The 21,829-nt window shown below is 37.9% G+C and overlaps 2 protein-coding genes across 3 annotated transcripts; both read left to right on the forward strand.

Moving 5' to 3' along the window:
• The first annotated feature begins 1,106 nt into the window (after positions 1–1,106).
• Positions 1,107–16,192, forward strand: LOC133867861 (B3 domain-containing protein Os07g0563300-like). Of its 2 annotated transcripts, XM_062304631.1 has the most exons (15): positions 1,107–1,477; positions 5,746–5,827; positions 5,947–6,045; positions 7,087–7,423; positions 7,580–7,713; positions 7,810–7,913; positions 8,145–8,241; positions 9,173–9,347; positions 9,717–9,796; positions 12,507–12,554; positions 12,649–12,912; positions 13,373–13,422; positions 13,985–14,098; positions 14,672–14,742; positions 15,017–16,192. In XM_062304631.1, the coding sequence occupies exons 1-15, from the start codon at positions 1,350–1,352 to the stop codon at positions 15,808–15,810; spliced, it is 2,577 nt and encodes an 858-aa protein (XP_062160615.1). In that variant the 5' UTR covers positions 1,107–1,349; the 3' UTR covers positions 15,811–16,192. The 2 variants fall into 2 exon arrangements, with proteins under 2 accessions (XP_062160615.1, XP_062160614.1); XM_062304630.1 differs by having other exon boundaries at positions 7,580–7,913.
• A 1,929-nt stretch (positions 16,193–18,121) lies between these two features.
• LOC133869957 (syntaxin-124-like) lies at positions 18,122–19,150 on the forward strand. Its single transcript, XM_062307059.1, has one exon. It carries the CDS (start codon positions 18,231–18,233, stop codon positions 19,146–19,148), a length of 918 nt encoding a protein of 305 aa, XP_062163043.1. The 5' UTR covers positions 18,122–18,230; the 3' UTR covers positions 19,149–19,150.
• Positions 19,151–21,829: the final 2,679 nt, after the last annotated feature.

Genomic DNA, 21,829 nt, shown 5'->3' on the forward strand with positions numbered 1-21,829 from the left:
CTTAGCTTCAACCTTTTCTTAACCAAACCGGAACGAGAAGGAAGTTTTGTCTGAACAAGAAAAGCACTTTTCAAAGCCCCCACAAAAGCGCGTGTATTTGGAAATGGAAAAACCCTGCAGAAGTAAGCGTTACGTGATTGCATTGCATGATGATGACCCTCGCGGGACCAGGCCATGCATGAGTCATGACATTTCGCTTACTTTGGAAACAGCCTGTATATTCCCCTTCCCTACCCTCGCGCCCTGCACAATTCTTTATTCTCGTGGGTTATTACCGTAAATTCCCCTAAAATTACCAAAACGTCCCTACTTTCAACATTATATGTTTTATGATAAAATATCTGACACTTCCAGCTCCATTAATTTCGGCATATATAATTTTAAATTAATTCGGTCCGTGAAATTTGTTCTAATCTAATCTATTAAAATTGATATTTTTCCTTTACGTGTATGTTTCGCTATACATTTTGAATTTCTACGTAACTTTTTAAAAAGGTTAAATATCTTGTCTGTTTATTTTATAGTCAATAATTTATTTTGTTGCATTTAATAATTTACATGAGTCACATTATTTAAAATCAAATATTTACTTTGTGTCAATTAATACATTATTAAATTTGGTAAATTTAATATTGACAATGAAATTGAAATGATTTTATCAAAACATAAGATTCAAATGCAAATAAAAATATAATATAGGTTTATTAATGTGTTTTAAAAAATTACTTTTATATTTTTAGGAATATTTATGTTTGAATTGTTTGTTAATTTATTTATTTTTTTTTTGAAAAAAAATAGTATAAGAAAAAATATTAATTTAGTAAATTGAGTAGATCGATGAGTTTTTCACGTCAGGAAATTTTCGTCTAAACACACGTATTAAACAATTATTGTGATTTTGGCCAATTAATCCAAACATATTATTGCACGAGTGGGTCCTCGTCCTTTGGGAATTTTGAAATGAAACGAGAAACGGAGAGAAAAGTCTAACAGGAAACCGGGAAACGACGACGCTCGGAAAAATTGGAAAACAAAACACAGAAAAGCCAACGATTCGACGTGCTTTTAAAGCCTCCTATATATATAGCAATACATATACTTTCTCTCGCTTCGTAAATAACCATTCTCTCTCTCTCTCTCACTCTTTCTCTCTCTAAAACCCCCTCCCTCTATTGTCTCTCCTTCTCTCTCTCTCTCTCTCTCTCTTTTTCTCGTGTGAATTACAGATCAGGCCGCTAATATACCATTTCGATATTTGGACTTTCTCTCGCTATGGTGTTCGATGGGGCTTTGAATTTCTAGGGTTTGTGTAGCATTTCTTGCTCTCTGGCTCTGTGCTTGTATTTTAGATGTCGTCTGCTTCGTCGTCGTCCAAGCTGTGCTACAATTCGGAGTGCAAGGAGCTGAAATCGGAGCGGCCCAGGAAGGGCTGGAGGCTCCGGACCGGCGAGTACGCCGAGCTCTGCGATCGATGCGCGTAAGAGAACTTTTGTTTGTTTTTTTTTTTTTTTTGTTTCCGTTTACTGTTGGTTGACTGGTACAGTGGCTTTTGCTTTGTTTTTGGATTTTGAGGTTTATTTTTGGCGTGGTTTTGAGGTTTTGGAGTAGTGGTGGATTAGTTCGAGTTCGAGTTTGGTGCGTGGTGTTGAAGTTCTAGTGGAGTGGTTTTGGGGATTTTTGCTAAATTTGGATGTGGTTGTGGATTTGTTGCACTAGAGATTGGGCTTGATAGAATGCAAATTTGGGAAATTGGGTCTGGGTTTATGTGTTTGGTGGTGTGAAGTTTGCTTGAGGAAGCTGAATGAATAATCGAATTTTGCATTTACTTGAGTGCTCACTGGAAAGGGACTTGAATAATAGGAAACTTCATTTTGGGCGAGTGTTTTTTACGTAAGACTGTGTTTGTCTTAACGGGGAATAGTTCCTTAAATGATTTTTTATTTTTTTGAGTTTTTAAGGGGCTTTTAATTCCGTGGACTTTTTAATGTGATATTTATTGATTTCGTAAATAATCATTATGTCTATAACTTCGTTTCGAGAAGAACTTCTCTCTGTGAGAGTGTAGGTGTCTTGTGAATTTCTATCTGGAAATGTTTTGAGTAAAAAAAGAATTGGATCCTTCGCTGCAGATTTCCCTTTTTTGTTCAATTGCAATTAGTAGGTGTCTGTCTGCTTTGCTTGCTGTTGCCTAATTGTAAGTCGGGTTTTTAGAGGTTAATTAATGCAAGTACGATTCTAAAGTTCTGCAGCTTGAGGGTTCGGGTTGGTTCTGGAGCTCTCTCAAAAAGTAGAATTTTCCTCTTATTTGGTGTACAGAAATATTGTCATATTTATTCATTACTTGATGAGCCTAAACTAGGGGATGCTAAATCAGTGCATTATGTTTGGATCCAATTATCCGACGATCATTTATCAGCCCTTAAACATTGTCCTTCTGCTCGTCAATCTGGCATGGGCTTTTCACTCTGTTTTTGGTTGCTTAGGGGATTTTGCATTTTGTGTTGTATTTGGAAGGTCAATGTAAAGATTTTCAAAGTTCTAGAGGTTCCGTGTCTTTATCCTTAAGGGTTTTTCATGAGTCCAATCTTTAAGGGGTTTTCACGAGTTCAATCTTGAATCATGTCTTCCTTTGGGCAATATTTTTATCTTTAAGGCCTATGACAGACTTTGCTTACCATATATCTCAGTTGTTGAGTAACAAATTTATATTAGGGCCTAGTTAGTCCTCTGCTTCTTGTCATTCTAGTAGTTTCTCCATTGTTTGGAGATAACAAAAAACCCAGTCCTTGCCAGCACATTGTGCTTGTAATCAGTCCTCTGATCTTTTCCACTGTCAGGATATTGTTTTAGTAAGAAATGTATTGTTCTTCTTTTCCGCTTTCAGGGGTGGGGGAAGGGGAGAATGCTGATTGCCTGTCTAGGGAGGAGCGTAACGGCTTCCATGGCTTCCTACAGGTTAGAAGAGATAAGGCTAGATTAGAATGTATTATATTTGGCTGTTAGTGGCGTGGTTGTTTGGGCTTTCTCCCCCTAGCTAAGTGATAATCTCTTGTCCTGTAGCTGTTGCCATAACTCTATGGGATTATGGCACGGGCAGTTTAGTCTTTAGGTTACTGGAAGTTCTTTAAGGAGCTTTACCTCAAATTTTACATGCGCCTGCTAATAAGGAATGTTGCTTTTTGTGTAAAAACATAACTCCTTGATTAACTATTATCAGTTAGAGGATAAGGACTGGACTCAGGGGTAAAGGCTGGTCCGATCCCAGCTTTTCAGCCTCCATTTACTAAGGAGAGATTAAATCAATTATATAAGCCTATTTACTCTTCCATCCTTTGATTCTAGGCGAGAGGCGGGATGAGAACTTTCCCTTTCCTTCTAATAGCTAGTTTGGACAGCTACTGGAAGCGAGTTATGCTACACCACTCCAGGCAGCGGTTGGGGAACCCATTGAGATGGCGGGGAAGCCAAGCCTTGTGGAACAGCTATCCCACGATTGGGCTAGTAGCTTTCCTCTTGAAAATATGGGTGAATTTTTTGTAGGGGGGTAAGGAAGATGCCGAGGTCTTAATAGAAAGGGGTTGATAGTCCCGTCTGCTAGGCTTTTTCGAACGTCCCTTCGCCTTTCTGCCCATGAAATCCTTTTCCTCTGCACCCATGTGACCCCGGTTGTACCAACCCTCACCTAGAAGGGGTCTCAATGACCCAATGAAGCAAAGATTTGCTAGGAAATTGATTCTAGAGCACAATCTAGCTCTTATGGGGCTAGTTGGGACAAAGGTAGGGGAAGTAAATAAGGGGGAGTTTTTAGACCTATTGCTTTGTAACAACCCGGAGAAAAAGACTAGCCATCTACGCTGTCATCCAAAATGGACTAGTCAATTTAGAATTTCCCTAGAATCACTTATAAAGCTCAGTTTCATTAAGTAAGTAACCAATGTGAGACTTAAAATTCATGAGTTTTTTTCTATAAACCACCCACTCTATTTAGACAACTTTTATTCCCAACATGGGACCGGGGTGTTACATGCTAAGGGTTGGAAAGTTATTTGTAATTACAGCTCTTAGAGGCAGAATATGGGTTTGTTGGGACCCTCTCGGGGTGGATGTTTCTCTTTTGATCTAGAATAACCAGGTTATTCATTGATTGGTGCGGGAATGTTTGGGGATATGAAAATTTATCTGGCACGGAAACTCCTGAACATTGCATCTGCATCTTTTGATGGCCCAATTTGGTTGGTAAAATAATTTCTTTTCTGCCTATCTTTTTGTGGGAGTCACGGAATGTACAAGTCACAGCAGTACCCATTTCTGAGTGGAATCAGCACCAGGAACAGAGTGCTTCTTCCTCTGAGCTACCAAGCTGTGTCTGCCCAGGTGTGGAAATGCCACAACGGACATCAAAACAGGTCTTGAGTCTAAAGAGAGGCGATCGTTTGGATTGTACCTGCTGGTCCTGAGGACTGGCTGTGTCCATTTCTCTCTGGAGTTCATTAAACCGAATGTGGAGTATGAGAGGGTTAGAGTGAAGCCACCGCAAGGCATTACAGCTGAAGGTTGCTCCGTTTGGAAAAACACCTTGGTTGGATATTTTGTAGGTCAAAGATTGGCTTACCCGGTAGTTAGTTTTATTTTGCACAGGCTATGGGATGACTTGGGGTTGGAAGAGGTGTTTTTGTTCTTCTTCCCTCTTTAAGCTTGTCCTTCTATTCCTGATTGAAGAAGAGCTTCAATTCTTTCCACTCTCGCCATTGATTCTACCGAAATTGATGTGGGGAGTGTATAGCGTCTTTAGAATAATTGACCTTGTACATCCATGAGTTTCTGCCCCAGTTTTTTCATTTTGCTTTCATGCTGCATTTGATTACTTTCTAATTCTTTCTACATACTGTGATTTTGAATCATAATTTCTTTGATTCTATTAGGTTATGTTGTTTCTCTCACAGAATAAAATTTCACTGGGTTAGTTAAGAATCTTTGGTGAATTGTTACAATTGATGCATCTATTTACTTGGCAAAACTCTGAGTTCTGCCAGAATGAGATATGCCAATTTTCTCTACTCTTCTGTTTTCTTAGTAACTGAGCATGCCTGCCTTTTCTGTCTCTCTATGTGTATTTCCTAGGGATGGATTACCTCAGTTGAATGGGCTTCCATTTATATGTTTTCCAATCACAATAAAAATTAGCTCTTAGGACAATTATGCGGCCTGAAAATAAAGGGTATGTTTGTCAATGTGTTTTGGGGGTTTTTTTTTTAATTTTTTAATTTTTAATTTTGGTTTGAAAAAATGTTCTGATATGGAATAAAGGTGAAAACTGTTTATATGTTTTTAGGAGTGTACTTATAAAAAGAAAGAAAGAAAGGAAGTGTTTTTAGGAGTGTTTTGTGTTTTAGGTTGTTTGTTAATGCTTTGTTTTGAGAATAGAAAGCAAAAGACAAAGAACAAATTTTGACAAACATAAAAATTCTGTAGTTTCCAATTAAGTATGGAACTACCTTGTTGACTGTGGGGAATAGCATTTCTTTTATTAAATAATGTAGCAGCTTTTGGATGGTTGTACTCTGTTGGTAGATTTTTGAATGGAGAACTATGTTGAATTTAATTTGAAAGAAGCCCTTAGCCAATCTTATGTTTTGTGATGTTGCTTATCCAGTAATATGAAGAACTCTTAATCTGTGTTTGTAATATATTTATTCTAATTCTTAAGTTATATAAAAATTTGACTCAAGTTGCATGTGACTCTAGTTCTGTTTATGAGGAAGGAAGATTCTGTGAGACTTTCCACTTGAATGCTACTGGTTGGAGGTGTTGTGAGACTTGTGGGAAGGTGAGCCAATATTTTTTCTGGTTTTTTAATATTCTTCTGTGGTTTGGTAGAGATCTAATTGTAACTTGCATTTTGGGATTTCAAGTACAAATGTTCTAATAGTTAATCTTCCTTTGCAGCAAGTTCATTGTGGATGTATTGTTTCAAGTCATGCATTTACATTGTTGGATCCTGGAGGGATTGAATGCATGAAGTGTGCAAGGAAAAATGTCCTTTGGGTACGGGTGTATTTGGCTTTACCGATAAATCTTAAATATTTACCATATTTTTATGATTTTTTTGTTTGCTATTTGTGGTGCCAATATTTTGATACTGACCTGTTTTTTGCCTTGGTTTTATTGCCAAAATATCACTAGTTGCATTTGATTGATAGTATTTCACTAATTTGTGTTGGTCATGCCCTTAATTAATGTTGTATCAGTATGACTGTTAAGTTCAGAAATTTTTTAACCTTCTTAGTCAGTCTAGTGGAAGGCTTATAGTAGTAAATATAGGTTTCCTTGCATAGATTGAACGTATCTACATGCATGTGCTTACATGCACTAATTTTTGTTGTGAGCATGAAATTTATAGCCGTTACTTCAGTTCAATAACTCCTCCTTTATTTTACTGCTTGCAGAAGAAAGAAGTTGCCTCATCTTAGGGTTTGTGCTATTGATGAGGGGTTCTTTTACTATATCTAACTGCTGAGTCTATATACTATATGGAAACCTTAAAGTGAACAAAACATGGCCTGTTATAGTTTAGGTGTTCTCTTATGTTACATCGTTCATTGACGTCCCTCGCCCTCTTGCTTGACATATGTCTAATGTACCGATCTGTGTCTACTGTACTCATATAATATTTTTCCAGGTATTTAGTAATGGGTAAATTGCTAAGATACTATTTTGCATCATCTTCTTGCTTCAAAATTTTCCCTCTCTTCTCCCCTAAACCTTCTTTTCCATAGCTATTTTGTAATCCAACTTTTATCTAATTTTTCCATCTTTCGCAAATCCTGATCATCCATTTAGAATGTGAAACTGTTTTAAGTTTAGTTTTTTTTTTTAAATTATTATTTTATTTTATTACCGCAACATAACGTTATTGTAATTATTTGTGGGTATTTCTGAACAGTTTAAACTGTGCTGAGCAGATAAGTGTCTGCATATGATCCAGCAAAGAAAGTACTTACATATGAAGTGATACTCAATATCTGCAAGTCTTGCATTATGTGCTATCGATTTTGTTCTTACTGTGTTCCATATGCTGTATTTCAGACATCAAATCCAGCATGGCCGACATCTTTGTGTTTTAATTCACTTTTACCTGAGCGGCTTAAAGACCTGTCTAACAAAAATTGGAGTCAGTTGGCTGGATCAGGTCCTGTACCATGGCGGCAAGCACCCAGTTTGTTCAATTCTTCTATACCTCCTGAGTTACAGTCAAGGGTGCCCTATGAAGTTGACATAGCAAGTGGCATTAACAAACTTAATGCCAGTGAAAGATTATCTACCTCTTCCCTCGAAAAAAAGAAAATTGATGACTTTTCTGAAAGATTAATGAATGGAAACCTCAAGTTTGGTGCACGGGAAATACTAGAAAATGGGAATGCAGGTACTAATGTTATTGGCATATGATATTTTCTGGAAAAAAAGAAAAAAAAATGGTTTTCTGAGGATTTGCTATGTTCCTGCTTCCATTTGGTATAAAATCATCATCTCAAATAACATGTAGAGAGGCTGCTAAATTTATGTGAAAATTTTGTTGCAGGAATTAAGGTTGAGGAAAACCATAGTTCATGTTTATCTCAACAGTCTTGCTCCTTAAAGGAGGAACCATCTACACCACAATTTGGTTTGATTGTACCTCATGCATCTCCAAATGAAGCAAATGGTCAAATCGGGGTTAGTGGAACTCATTTGCGAACAACTTCTACACCTATGCCAAAGCAATTTCATGGTAATTTACATAGTGGAGTTGACTTGTCTGGTGAAGCTCAGGTTCGCAATGGAAGGCCTCGAGTAGATGCACGGGGAAGAAATCTTTTACTTCCTCGGTATTGGCCCAGATTTACTGATCAAGAGTTACAACAAATATCTGGAGAGTATCCTTTGACTAAATAGCATATTGTTGATTTTTTGTTGAAGGTGAATTAAAATCTTATATTTTCTGATTAACTATAATTTCAAGTAATGACTGATTTTTATTAAAATTTCTGTGAGATCTATTCTGATTTCTGTAGATGAGCTTGGCTTTGCTTTATATAGTTTTGATGCAAGACCTGTCTATTCTTTCTACTCACAATTCAGCATCATATACCTTAACCATATTTAAGTTCGAATTCTGTAATCACTCCTTTATTTGAGAAAATGTTAAGTGCTAGTGATGCTGGGCGGATTGGGCGGTTAGTTCTTCCAAAAAAATGTGCAGAGGTGAGTCTGATGGTGCCCCTGCTTGACCTTTGACATTTTGCAGCTTTTCTATTGTTAAAGCTCTTTAAATTTGAAAGAAAGGGTTCCTGGTTTTCTCAATTTACAATGGTTGCTGTTGATGTGTATGTTATGGTCAATCTATGGGAACTAAATAGATTCTTTAGTCATTTTGTGGACTGAATCATGTCATAAGACGTAGGCCTGCCTTAGCGCTTTGTTTCAATCTTCTAATGGTTGGATGTGGAGGCATCCAATCAGCTGGTGTCCCAGCTTGACCTTTCACTTTTCGCTCTGATGTTGGTGTTCCATTTTAGGATTGTATACTAGACTTTAATTCTCCTTTTCTCTATTGTTGCTAGTTTAGTAACACCACTAAGGTTGTAAAGGTAGGTTCATGGACAGTTATTGACTGTTTATGATGCTAAAAATAAAAATAATTTTTTTTGGTGATGGAAGGAAGAAAACATTACTAGGTTGTAGAGTTTAAAGTGATCGCCTACTAAAATGGCAGAAAAATGTTCAACAGACAATTCAGTTATACACATGCTTGTCTAGCAGTTTTATACTGTAGCAAAGAAGATCTATGTCATACTGGTGATAGCCCCAGAATGATTGATAGGGTTTTCATTCCAGGTACGCTGTTGCTTAGTGTAATTTATTGTGTAAAAAATTTGCATTATGGTCATTGTAAGTTGTTTTGACTTCAACCAAATTTCATCTTTGACATGAGATTTATATGGATACCTGCTTTTAATGAATTGCTTGTTGGCCATTCACATATCTTGAAGATCCTATTTAAGTTTTGCACATTAGCTTTAGTTGTCACAACTTTTTAGGAGATCCTATTTTAATTTGGCATATTAGTTTTAGTTTATCGCAATTTTTTATGCAGATAACCCTTGTATAACAATATTCACTCACCATGAGACAGGCCTACTTTCCGCCAATTTCTCAGCCTGAAGGACTACCTCTTAAAGTCCAGGATGCAAAAGGCAAGGAATGGGTATTTCAGTTCCGCTTCTGGCCCAATAATAATAGCAGAATGTATGTTTTGGAAGGGGTTACTCCTTGCATACAGGCCATGCAATTGCAAGCCGGCGATATAGGTAATTAATCAAATACTACTGGGGAATTTCTAGCTTTTGGATGATAGTTGATTAAATTTTTCGTATGGGCTGAATGGCACCTTTTTCATGCTTTAGCTCAGTATGAATGTCACCTGCCACCAATTTTCTTCTTTGTGGTTCTTCTAGACTTTCTTTTGTTCATTTCAAGCACGGTTTTTGAAATTTGGTCAAATACTTTAGTTCTGAACGTTGCTTTTTAGTTTATGTTGATTTCCTATGTACTTGTTTCATGGTTTTATCTTTTATTTCATCTCCCTAGCGAATGTGGTGTCAACTCGCTGTGATCGAGCGCATCATGTTTTCATAGTTTTCTTGTTTTGGAACTGATAGTCAATTTTATTTTCTCAGTAACATTTAGTCGGTTAGAGCCAGAAGGAAAATTGGTTATGGGATTCAGAAAGGCTTCAACTACTCCATCATCTGATCAGGTTTTGCCTTATACAATAGCCTAGCACCTTATTCTTACTGTACATTTTTATTTGTAAGAGTAAAGACAACATTTATGACTATGGGTATCTAATGTATTTCTCTAGAACCGTCTTGTTTTCATCTTGATGGTGTTTGGGATTGCAGTTGTCTGACAGAGTCGTTCAAAGGACCAATTTTTCTGTTAGACTATTTTATGCTTTAAGAACTGCATTATTGCTCTTGATTTTTTATTAATCTTGGATAATTAGCTCATTGCAGATTTTTTTATTTTTTTTATTTTTTTTTATTATTTATCAAATAACGAAATTTCAAATTGGCCAAGACTCTCCCATTTATGGCCGCTTCTTATCTTGTTCTTGTATCTCCTCTAGGTTAATAACAAGATAGATTGCATTTTAGAACCAATAAGATCTCTCAAGCTCTTGTTATAGGAAGAGAAGGACGGATAATGATAATAATGTATTAGATTGGAGCCCGTTGCCCCATGTTTCACTAATTTGATGATAGGCCCCACAAATTCAGAAGCTAGTTATCAAAACAAGAATATCCCAGAAAGTTGAGCTAATGTTCACCTTCTCTCTTCTTCTTTTCTCTCTCATTGGCGCGTGTAGGCACGCGTCGACATCTTCTTTCGTCTATTTGTGCTCTTTGATGTTGGCGTGGTTGTAGCCTTTGGTTTTGGTTGTCTACGATGGGTTTCCTGAGCTGGTTTTTTGTAGAGGCTAAAGCCTTTGAGCTCTCAGTAGTAGGGGGGTGTTCAGTTCTTCGTTTGGTTGAAAGGAGGGAGGGGTTTCCCGAGCAATATTGTTGGGTAAGTTGGGTGTCGTTTGGCTGTCAAAAACTCAGTGGAGTATATTTTCCCCTAATGTTAATTATTTGTTTCTTTGAATGACGAGGAACCCCTCTAAGATAGAGTCACTTCGTGTATCCACCATTGTTGGATAAACTTCGGACCAGTGCAAAGCGCCCTCTCCACATGGATCGAGTAATACTCCAGCTTTGTCAGCGGGCTGATCCCAAAGAATTGTTTGCATCTAAGGGGATTTGAACCTTAGACTTGATGGAAATGTCACCAAAACAAAGGCCCTAATGCTAATAATGTGGATGGTCTGGCTAGTTTTCTGTATTGCATGGTTTCCTTTTTGCCTTTGAAGTATCTTAGACTTTCGTTAGGAGCCTCTTATAAAGCCAAGTCTATTCGGGATGGTATTATTGAGAAGGCATAGCATCATTTGTCTAGTTGGAAAATAATGTATTTGTCTAAGGGTGGTAGGATTTCCTTAATCAAGAGCACCCTTTCCAATTTGCCTACGTATTTTAATTCTCTTTTCCCTCTTTGTGTAGTGTTGCAAACCGCATTGAGAAGCTACAATGAGATTTCTTGGAGTGGACTAGGTAAAGAGTTCAAATTTCACCTGGTTAGTTAGTCCAAAGTTTGTTCTCCGATCTCTAAGGGAGGGTTAGAAATTCGGAACTTGCTACTATTCAATCATACTATTTGAAAAATGGCTATGGTGCTATATGCATGAGAGAGGCTTGGTGGAGAGTTGTGGTGAATTCTAAATATGGTAGCTCGTAGGGTGAGTGGTGTTCTAATGATGTTCACAGGTCGTATGGGGTGGGATTATAGAAGAATATGAGGAGGGGTTGGGAGGTGTTTTCCAGTCATACCAGATTTGAGGTGTGAAATGGCTCTAAGATTAGATTCTGTCTTGACCTGTGGTGCGGGGATCAGGCCCTTAAAGAAGCTTTTATAAATTTATATAGTATTGTTAGCATTAAGGATGCTTTTGCAGTAGTACATTTGGAGCTTTTTAGTGGTTCTCTTTTGTGGAATGTAAGCTTTATTGGAGCTGCTCATGATTGGGAGATGTATGTCTTTGCTTTGTTTTTTAATTTATTGTACTCCCTTAGATTGAGACGGGGAGGTGAAGACAAGTTTTGCTAGGCCCCCTCCAAAAGTGGGTTGTTAGACGTTAGATCTTTCTACAACGTCCTTGTCCTTTCATGATGGCACTTTTTTTTCCTTGGAAGAGTATTTGGCAGATTAAAGTTCCTCTGAGAGTGACTTTCTTTGTTTTGTCAGCTGCCCTAGGAAAGATCCTTACCATGGATAACAACCTAAGGAAGCGACATGTCGTTGTGGTCGATTGGTAATTAGTAATGTATGGATCATCTTCTTCTCCAATGTGAGGTTGCTTGTGCCTTATAGAGTGCCACCTTCAGTTGTGTTGGGCTGTCTTAAGTTATGCCTAATCGAATAGTAGACTTATTTGCTTGTTGCATGGGTTTTATATGGTATTCTTCAGAGTCTATCTAGGTGAAAGATGGTGCTTTCATACCTTTTGTGGTGTCTTTAGAGGGAAAAAAAATCATAGAAGTTTTGAGAACCATAAGAGACGATAGTGGAACTTAAGTCTTTCTTCTTCAATACTCTTTACATTTGGACAACTGCTTTTATCTATCTTAACTTGCTTAGTTTTCATAATTTTCTTGATCTTCTCTCTTTCTAGCTAGTTGTTTCTCTTGTATACTTCTTGTGTACCTGGGTTGTGATTTTTCGCTTTTAATGATATTTCAATTACTTATAAATAAATAAAAAACGTAAGTAGAAAGGTAAAGAAGTAAGCTAGGCTCCTTTTGGTTTGCAGAAGTTTATAATGTTTAGCTAACAATTTACATTAATTTTATGTGCATTTCTGTTGATAGGACAATGAAACAAATAAGACTGTGAATGGAATTTCTACACACGGAGATGTAAGTATTACAAAAACTGAAACCAGTAAAGTTTTTATAAATATTCATTATTGAAGAGATGGTTCAAATTTTCTGTCTTTTCTTCATTTGACAGGCTGAATTGGCAGATCCTAGTTCATGGTATAAAGTTGATAAGTCGGGATACATAGCAAAAGAAGTTCTTGGAGCTAAATCGCCAATCTCTAGGAAGAGGAAGAACAGCACCTTGCGTTCAAAGAGCAAGCGCGTAAGAATTGAAAATGAGGACCTGATAGAACTGAAGATAACGTGGGAAGAAGCTCAAGGATTACTACGCCCATCTCCTAACCATATCCCTAGTGTTGTTGTGATTGAAGGCTTTGAGTTTGAGGAATATGAGGTACCGTTGTTAATGTTTACTCTTAGTGGGGAAGAAACAGGAGTGCTGATGGTTGCTTGTACATTTTTGTCAGCCACATACAATATTTTCTTATGATTGTCTATTATCTCCATGTAACAGTATGGTTTTGGTGCTGCTAATATTGACCCCCCCCCAATCCTCATTTGGATGAAAGAACATTTATCCTCATTTTTTCTTTTCTTGTCAAACAGCAAAGTGGGCCATACAACGCATGCCCCCCCCCCCAAAAAAAAAAAAAAAGAGGAAAAGAAAAGAAAACACCCATTTAGAAAATGTTTAGGGAGGGAAAGATACAACTTTATTATAGTGTCTTCCGTTGCATGTTTGTTGTCTTTTGAAGTGTTACTTTTCCTTGCCATCTTTTTTCTGTTTTTGATTAATGAGTGAAACTCCATGGTAAGGGCCCCTATGTTTTGAGTTCTGTTATCTAATATTGCAGGACGCACCGGTACTGGGGAAGCCAACAATTTTTGCTACCGATGATGTGGGGTAATTCACTTATCTTTCAGTGCTCAGTTATGTGTTAAGATTTTAATATTGTTTTTTTCCTGAACTGTTTATACTTGTGCGGTTATTTCTTAAGTTCACGTGTACCTAGTATGTGTTTTTTTTTTTTTTTTTCAAAAAAAAAATTTTGTAACCTTTCTTGTTTCACATTGTTTTGCCTTGGGTAAAATGGTCTAACTTCTGCTTAGAAAGCAGCGATTTTTTCAACATTTTTTTTTTTTACCTTTGTTCTTTCAAATAACTGCTATGGAAAACAATATTTAAAAAAAAAAAATAAAGAACTTGTTTTGCCTGGGTCAAAATAGTCTCTAACTTCTGCTATGTAAGAGAGAAAAAAATATTTAGTTATATGTAACTCTGCACTCTTTGTCTTGGATTCCATATTTAGCGCACTCTACTATGCTGATATTGAAATGAATATAGCTTCTTTTCCTTTTCTTTTCTTTCGGTTTTAAGCTCTCTCTGTTTTATAGAAGACATGGGCTGATTTTTTTTTTCCTCTTTGAGCCTGGCAAATTCCAATGCTGTGTTTCATCTGTGTCAGTGACAAGATTCAATGGGTTCAATGTGAAGACTGCTTTAAGTGGCGCAAATTGCCTGCTGATGCTCTTATTCCCTCAAAGTGGACCTGTTCTGATAACTCATGGGACCCAGAGAGGTAGACCTTCTTCTGTTCTAACGTTGCAAATGGGTTTTCCTTCCCCATTTACTGTTGAGCATCTTATATCATCTTGTATCCTGAATATGCAGTCAAGAGGAATGAGCTTTGCTCAAATGAATAACTCACTTTCTTCGAATGATTTGTGTTATTTGATTGCTGTCTGTGATGCACAATTTAGGATAAAACTATTGTGTGGACTTCTGACTACACGATGTAGGTTTTTCCAAATACATAGATTTAGCAAGATGTCAATATCGGCCATTCAACTAAACCTTTCTCATCAGATCATTAGGCGGCTTTATTCATTAATATATATATTAGGGGCTTTGCTATCCCTAAATTACCATGTTGCATGAAGTATCACCTCTTTTATCTGTATAAGGTGACTACTTTTACTTGTTTTTCCTTCTCTTTTTATGTTTAGTCAACTGCCCCCCACGAGTCCCAAACAGCTACACAAGAAAATTAGAACACACACATCCAAAAATGGAAAACGAGTAAATTATGGAAAATTTAAGAAATATATGAGTTGGCATTCCTTTGATATTTTTGTATCCTCTCTGCTTCCAGATCTCTGTGTTCAGCAGCTCAAGAATTGACAGCAGAACAGCTTGGGCATCTGCTACCCCACTGTAATTTAGGTATGCATTGCTTGAAACAAATATTGGATCTTTCTGTCCTATATCCAGAGCTCATCAACCCATGCATCATTTTTAAGGCTCCGGCTAGGCCTATAGTTGAACATCGTACTATGAGTACAACATCTGGGCTCTGGACTTCTTTACTCTCTCTCTCTCTCTCTCTCTCTCTCTCTCTCTAGGTGTGCATGTGAAATTTTGTGTGCATGTGTTCTAGTAGTGTATTGCCTTTGATTCCCAATCGTCAAATTTGCAACTTGTCATTGTGACTGGGCAGCTGCTGCCAAGAAAATGAAGGCTACTAGACCAGACCCAGATAATGTTGAAGCTTTGGAGGGGCTTGACGCTCTTGCAAACCTAGCTCTCTTGGGAGAGAGCGAGTCCCTCCCAGCATCATCCCAAGCCACGACAAAACATCCCCGGCATAGACCTGGCTGTTCGTGCATTGTCTGCATTCAGCCCCCTAGTGGAAAGGGCCCAAAACACAAGCAGACTTGCACCTGTAATGTCTGCCTAACAGTGAAGCGGCGTTTCCGCACCCTTATGTTGCGTCGTGAGAAGAAACAATCAGAGAAAGAAGCAGAAACAACACGCAAAAAGCAGCAGCAGCAGCAGCAGCAGCAACAGCAGCAGCTTCCGTTGCCTGAGAAATTGCAGGATGATGATTCCATGCCATGTAGTAATACAGGAAATAGTAGTCCAAAGCATATCAGAGAGGTCAATGATGTTTCTGATGATGAACCTAACAGGATGAAGTCCTCTTCTCCTTTTAAAGGTCAGATTGACCTGAATATCAAGCCAGAGCGGGACGAAGAGCTGTCACCTGGTTCTGATTCTGGCAGCATGATGAAGTTGCTACAGGATGCGACTGATAGGTACCTCAGGCAGAATAGACTGTCAAGCTCCGGTGGCAGTGGAAATTCATCAGGCAATCAGTCACAGCCAAGTGCAGATGGAGCAGGGGGAGAAAAGCTCAGCAATTTTGTCACCCTTGGCAGCAATCATTCTGATGCCGTTGAAGATCGTCCTGCAACTTTATCTATAAAAGCATCGACATCTACTCCTGGATAGATTAATCTTATACTTTTTATGCATGTTCAACGGCTATGTGGGATTGTTGCTGGTGGATGAGGCAGTTTCTGTTGTAACATTCATCCATTTTGGCTTCATGCGTCTTCAGGTCTGTACATAAAGAAGAGGGGTAGGGAGTAGTAGGCACATTAAGTCACCAATATTGTGCTATGTTTTCCTCCTCTCTACAGTAATATTAGTTGACACCAATATTGGTCCAAGTAGGGGAGACGATGAAAATGCAACTGAAGTGGGTGGTAGGTTGAAGCCATATAGTTTCTTAGGAGCTCACCTTGCTACCCTCATCCAAAAATATTGAGAATGTAATTATACTGTTTTTTTTTCGGCTCAGTATAAAAGAAGTTACTCTTTGGTAAATTAATTCCTGCTCGCTGGTATTGTTGATAATTAAATTCAGGCCGTTTGTTTTGGCGTAAATTTTCTGTCGGAAAAATGTTTTCGGCGGAAAATAATCACATCGTTGGTATGTCAATCATGGACATCCACAGTGATGGGAAGTGCGCGACTCTCTTCAGGTAAAGGGCCACTATTCCATGGTGGAAAGCCTAGAAGCATAATTTTCCTTTTTTACCTAGTAAAATAAAAGGCGTTTATTGATAGTTAATAATAATATGCCTCTTCTATTTCATCAAGTAAAATTGATAGCATCAATTTCATGGTTATAATTTAAAATTTGTGCATTTAATGGTATAAATAATGTCATGTCATTTACAATTTTTAATTCACGTGACATCATATATATATATATATATATATATATATATTCTTAGATCTGTGAAATAAAATCTTAGACTATGAAATGACTATTTTTCATTTCAAGATCCTATTTTGTTTTTAACATCAGTACACATGCCACTATCAATACACTCTTTAATCGCATGGACTTAAAGTAATAACCAAGTAGACCATTTTGTTTCCACACCAAACAACTACCCCAACCAACCCTATACTATTACCAACCATCTTTTGCATGGGTAAAGATATTAGAAATGAAAGTTGTGGGGCTCATTTGCCCCGGATAATTCAAAGTACAGGGTTCACTATTTGATATAAGTGAGTTCTACTATACTTCTCTCAATGAAACTATTCAAATTACGGTAGTTCAAAGTGCATGGCTCAGTATTTGAGATAGGTGAATCCTATCAACCCTTTTCTTAGTGGAGTTGTTCAAATTGCAGACAAATAGTCCAAAGTGTAGGGCTCACTATCCAAGATAAGTGAGTCTTACAACCCTTCTCTCAGTGAAGCTGTTCAAATTGCATGCAATTCGAACAGTCAATTATAAGGATCTCAATCCCTTTTGCAAGACTTTCACCTTTGGCGTTGTCATCGGTGTTTTTCTGTGTTGTGACTTTGTAACTAACTCAAAAACATTCCTTTCAAAATCGCCTGCAAAATGGAAAACTCAAACCTGTTGTAGCTCAGGGTAAAACCACATCAAAAAGTACTTGAAATAAATTGAGAATAGCTTCTTCCATTTATTTTCTGTCGATCAAAAAGGTCTTATATACCCAGGAACCATTCATATTCGTTTGCTACTTTAGCTTCAGTATGACAACTTCATTACAAATACCCAAATACTAGTAATTCAAACGTCACTTGATTAATAAAGACTAACCCGCATTCCCTCCAAATCGATCGATGCCACCCGGCCCCAACTACCACGCAGGGTGTCAAGACCATCCGATCGGGTGGTCGCGGTCACTAATGCAAATAGCACGTCGGGAATTAAGTTTGGTTGGACAATTTAAAAATAAATAAATAAAAAATGCTGACGTGGCAATGCTATGCAGAACGTTAGAGAGTTATAACCATAGGTGTACGTAGCATTTTTCTATATATACTGAGAGCTTTCTATACTGGTAGTGGTAGCCTTAATTCTTTACTGGTAGCCTTTGTGTTTGGACGGAAAGAAAGCTTAATTAGAAAAGGACGACCAAGTCAACCATCAAACAAACTTGGTGTCCAATGAAATACAAAATGCCACGTGTTGATTAATGAGCAACCTTTGGCAAAAGCAGCTTTAAACGGGTGATTAGTTTGAGTAAGAAGCAAATTTGGCTGGTTCTAATCTCAGATCAACTCAAGCCTCTAATACGTCCATTAATCCCACCAAAAATAAGGAAACTTCGCCTTACCTTCATTGGTTGTGACCGTTTGTGCTTTTCACGTACCTTCAATTCGCTCATCTCCTGATCATTAATTAGACAGCACATGCATGCGGCAGAGGAGGATGAACCTCAAAACTGTCAAAAACTTCACCAAAACGAGGAACAAAAGCCACCAGATTGTTAGATTGAATGAACTTTCTCTGTTGAATTTCTCATATATAAAAGAAACCCGTTTGCAGAAGTACTAATATATTAATTAAGAAGAGACGTGCAAAGTTCACACACAAGATGAACGACTTGTTCTCGAGCTCGTTTAAGAAATACACAGACCTGAAGCAGCAGGCTTACGTGGACGACATGGAAGCCGGCAAAGACAGTGTCAACCTCGACAGATTCTTTGAAGATGTCGAGAATGTCAAGGAGGACATGAGGCAAGTTGAGAGGCTGTATAGGAAGTTACAAGAAGCCAACGAAGAGAGCAAAATCGTCCACAATGCTAGAACCATGAAAGGGCTTCGAGCCCGGATGGACAAAGATGTTGAGCAGGTCCTCAAACGTGTCAAAGTTATTAAGGGAAAGCTTGAAGGCTTAGAACGTTCCAACGCAGCGCACCGAAGCCTTCCGGGGTGCGGTCCGGGCTCTTCCGCCGACCGAACCAGGACGTCGGTGGTCGGCGGGTTGGGGAAAAAACTCAAGGACATGATGGATGACTTTCAGGGGCTAAGAGCCAGAATGACAGCGGAGTATAAGGAAACAGTGGAACGCAGGTATTTCACAATTACGGGAGAGAAGGCGAACGAGGAAACCATTGAGAATCTGATATCGAGTGGGGAAAGCGAAAGCTTTCTGCAAAAGGCAATTCAGGAACAAGGGAGAGGTCAAATATTGGACACCATATCAGAGATTCAAGAAAGACACGATGCTGTGAAGGAGATAGAGAAGAATTTGATTGAACTCCACCAGGTGTTCTTGGACATGGCTGCTCTGGTGGAGGCTCAGGGTCACCAGCTCAATGACATAGAGAGCCACGTGGCGCATGCCAGCTCGTTTGTGAGACGAGGTACCGATCAGCTTCAGGAGGCTACCGGGTACCAGAAGAGCTCCAGGAAGTGGACATGCATCGCCATTTCTGTTGGTGCAGTTGTCGTCGTCGTCCTTCTATTTCCACTCTTAAAAAATATTTTTCCCCAATTGTTTATGTTATAGTAAAAAAAATATTGAATCTCAGAAAGCATGCATGTATTCTGATTTCCAGTCAATAGACAAACAAGAACTTAGTTTTTATTGCTAACCATGAAAAGGTTTAATTCCTTTCTATATGTACATAGTTTTTTCAACTTGTGACACGAGATAAATGATTTTTTTTTTTTTTTTTTTTTTTTTTTTTTTTTTTTAAATTTTAAAAGTACAAAATATATACCAAATGGGATTAAGACGGGATCCTTTTTTATCCTGGTCCCGTGATTGGGAAGGAAAGAGATGGAAATGCTGCTAGTGTAATTGTCAGAGACAACTGATTTCACTAGACTATGTATAATAAAGTCAACACTTCTGTGAATTTTTTCCTTAGCGTCTAAGATGACTCATGATATCCTTTGAAACGAATGGATCTCCCACTTTGTTAGGTAGTCCTGATTTTAGATAGCAGGGGTGATTTTTAGGGAGTCTCCTTAGAATGATTTTATTCTCCAGGCTTAGAGTAGATGGTTTAGTTATCGCTAGTAATGCTGCTTTAGCTTTGCCAACAATTGGGTTTCCAAATGCCCATTTTGGCTGTCCATGCGAGGTTGATGTTGCCCAACTGGCAGCCTGCTGCTAGTGTCTAGTGTTGACAATTTGTCCCACATCGCAACGTCAAAGTTAAGTTTGTGGAAATTTGTTGGTGATGCGGACCATAATGTGTTGTGTGGGGAGTTGCTAGTGAGTCCCAAGCCACCCTGTTTCGATTGGAATAGGATTCACGAGCCATTTCATTGTTAAGATTCTATTTGGTTGCATTTGTTTACATCGATCAAGTGCTATAACAAGAAAAATCTGTTTCTCACAATTTGACAATTTGTGGAGCGTTTGACGAGAAACATATTGTAATTCGTGGGGAACCTAACCCTAATTTTAATCTCACAGTCGTCCACGTGTTAGCTAACTAACCGTAGATTGTCAAAGTTGGAGATGTCCTCCCACAACTCCTTTGATGTGTTGAGGCTCTTCGCGATCTGCTGCCCATGGCTAGGACTCAATTTCCGCTGCCTGTATTGATGCTCGTCGTCGTCATGGGGGCCATTTTCAGTTTCGCACTCTCAGAGACAAATAAAAGGGTTCAGAAACAAGAAATTTGAGATTAAAAATTTGGGGATACGAATAGGTTTGGCGAGAAACAAATTGCAATTCGTGAGAAATTTAACCCTAATTTTAACCTCACAGCAAGGCTTTAAGTCGACAAGGCGAAATCTAGCCGTCCACGTGTTAGCTAGCTAGTCGTGGATTTTACTGGTCATTTGTATTCTAATTGACTATAGCCGGGTAACTATTACTACTATTTCATTCTCAAGATTTTATTTGTTGCATTTGTTTACATCGAAGAAAATGAGATCACATGCTGAATAAATCATACGTGAGGGCTGAGGCACATCGCAAGGACATAAATGGACCAACATTATAGAAGGGTGCCCACTACTGGTGGAGTCGGGTTCTCTCGGAGGACAAAGGTCCTCTCCATTTCAAGTAAAATATTCATTTTATATTTTAAGATCATGATTTTATCTTATTTTATCTAACAGCATACATAATGTTATATTATTTAAAATTCTTAAATGATGGGACAACGTATTCACTATGTGGCATTATGTATGCAAGTAAATGAAAAAAAAAATAAAAAAAAAAATTGACCATAAAATAGCTCTCCTCCATCTCACTTAAAATGGAGTGCATCCAATTCCGTTGCGGGAAGGCCAAATTGAAAGCTATGCCTAGTAATCTAGTATTCAGCACAATCCTCTGTTACGGTAACGAAGCCTCCACTTCAGGCATATACTTATCGGTCTTATAATAGGTCCCAAAGTGGAGCAAATCAAGGCCTCCTCATACATCAAATAAATCAGCATTTATCAAAAAAGAAAAAAAGAAGAAGAAGAAGAAGAAGAAGATGCAAACTTTACTAATAAATGCAATAAAGAAGATGCAAACCTTCATAGTAAAGAACCATGGCATTTACAAAGCGACATCTTTACATGCTTTGCCAAGCATTTTGTTTAGGTTGCTCGTATTCAGCAAAGATTATCCTATACCAAATCGTTAATGGGATAAAAATTGACACAAAATAATGTCTATGTGCAGGATGATAACACTAACTGAACAAAATGTTCGACAATAGGATTTGTATCGGCATCAGCAACTACAATCAACACGCCACCGGAAAATTCCTCATAATTAAATCACACAACAATACTTCAAGAACCAATGAGTTTGCAAAAAGACAAAAACATCCACATATATACCCTCGACTGATTAATTGTACCTCAAAAGAAACCTAGTATTTAAATGCAAGAAGTTTGATGAAAGCCCTATTGCCCTGACATGTCTGCCAATTGTTTATCTTCACAGATTTTGCGAACTGGCCCTATGAGAAATCAAGCCAGGCATGACAGGGTCACTTTCAATTTGGGATTTAGGCTTTACTACAAAACAGAATCAACTAAATATTTCAACTCCTAGAAATTGATATATGGAATTCCAGGATCCATCAACAACAAACCACATCAAATGAAATGCGCAAGCAACTAGTAACTCATGCTTTCATCAAGATAAAGGTCAAATTCCCATCACAAAAAAAAAAAGAAAAAAAAAAAAAAGAAAAAAAAGAAAAAAAAAGAAATAAGTAAGGCACTGAA

The sequence above is a fragment of the Alnus glutinosa genome, chromosome 5 (genome assembly GCF_958979055.1).
Source record: "Alnus glutinosa chromosome 5, dhAlnGlut1.1, whole genome shotgun sequence".
Taxonomy (NCBI): Eukaryota; Viridiplantae; Streptophyta; class Magnoliopsida; order Fagales; family Betulaceae; genus Alnus; species Alnus glutinosa.

Excerpts from the sequence above, each read along its gene's own strand:
- LOC133867861 (XM_062304630.1), top strand. The coding sequence starts at position 1,350 with ATGTCGTCTGCTTCGTCGTCGTCCAAGCTGTGCTACAATTCGGAGTGC. Across the intron at positions 9,797-12,506 it reads CTACTCCATCATCTGATCAG|GACAATGAAACAAATAAGAC; the intron begins GTTTTGCCTTAT and ends TTCTGTTGATAG. Across the intron at positions 13,423-13,984 it reads TTTGCTACCGATGATGTGGG|TGACAAGATTCAATGGGTTC; the intron begins GTAATTCACTTA and ends CATCTGTGTCAG.
- LOC133869957 (XM_062307059.1), top strand. The coding sequence starts at position 18,231 with ATGAACGACTTGTTCTCGAGCTCGTTTAAGAAATACACAGACCTGAAG.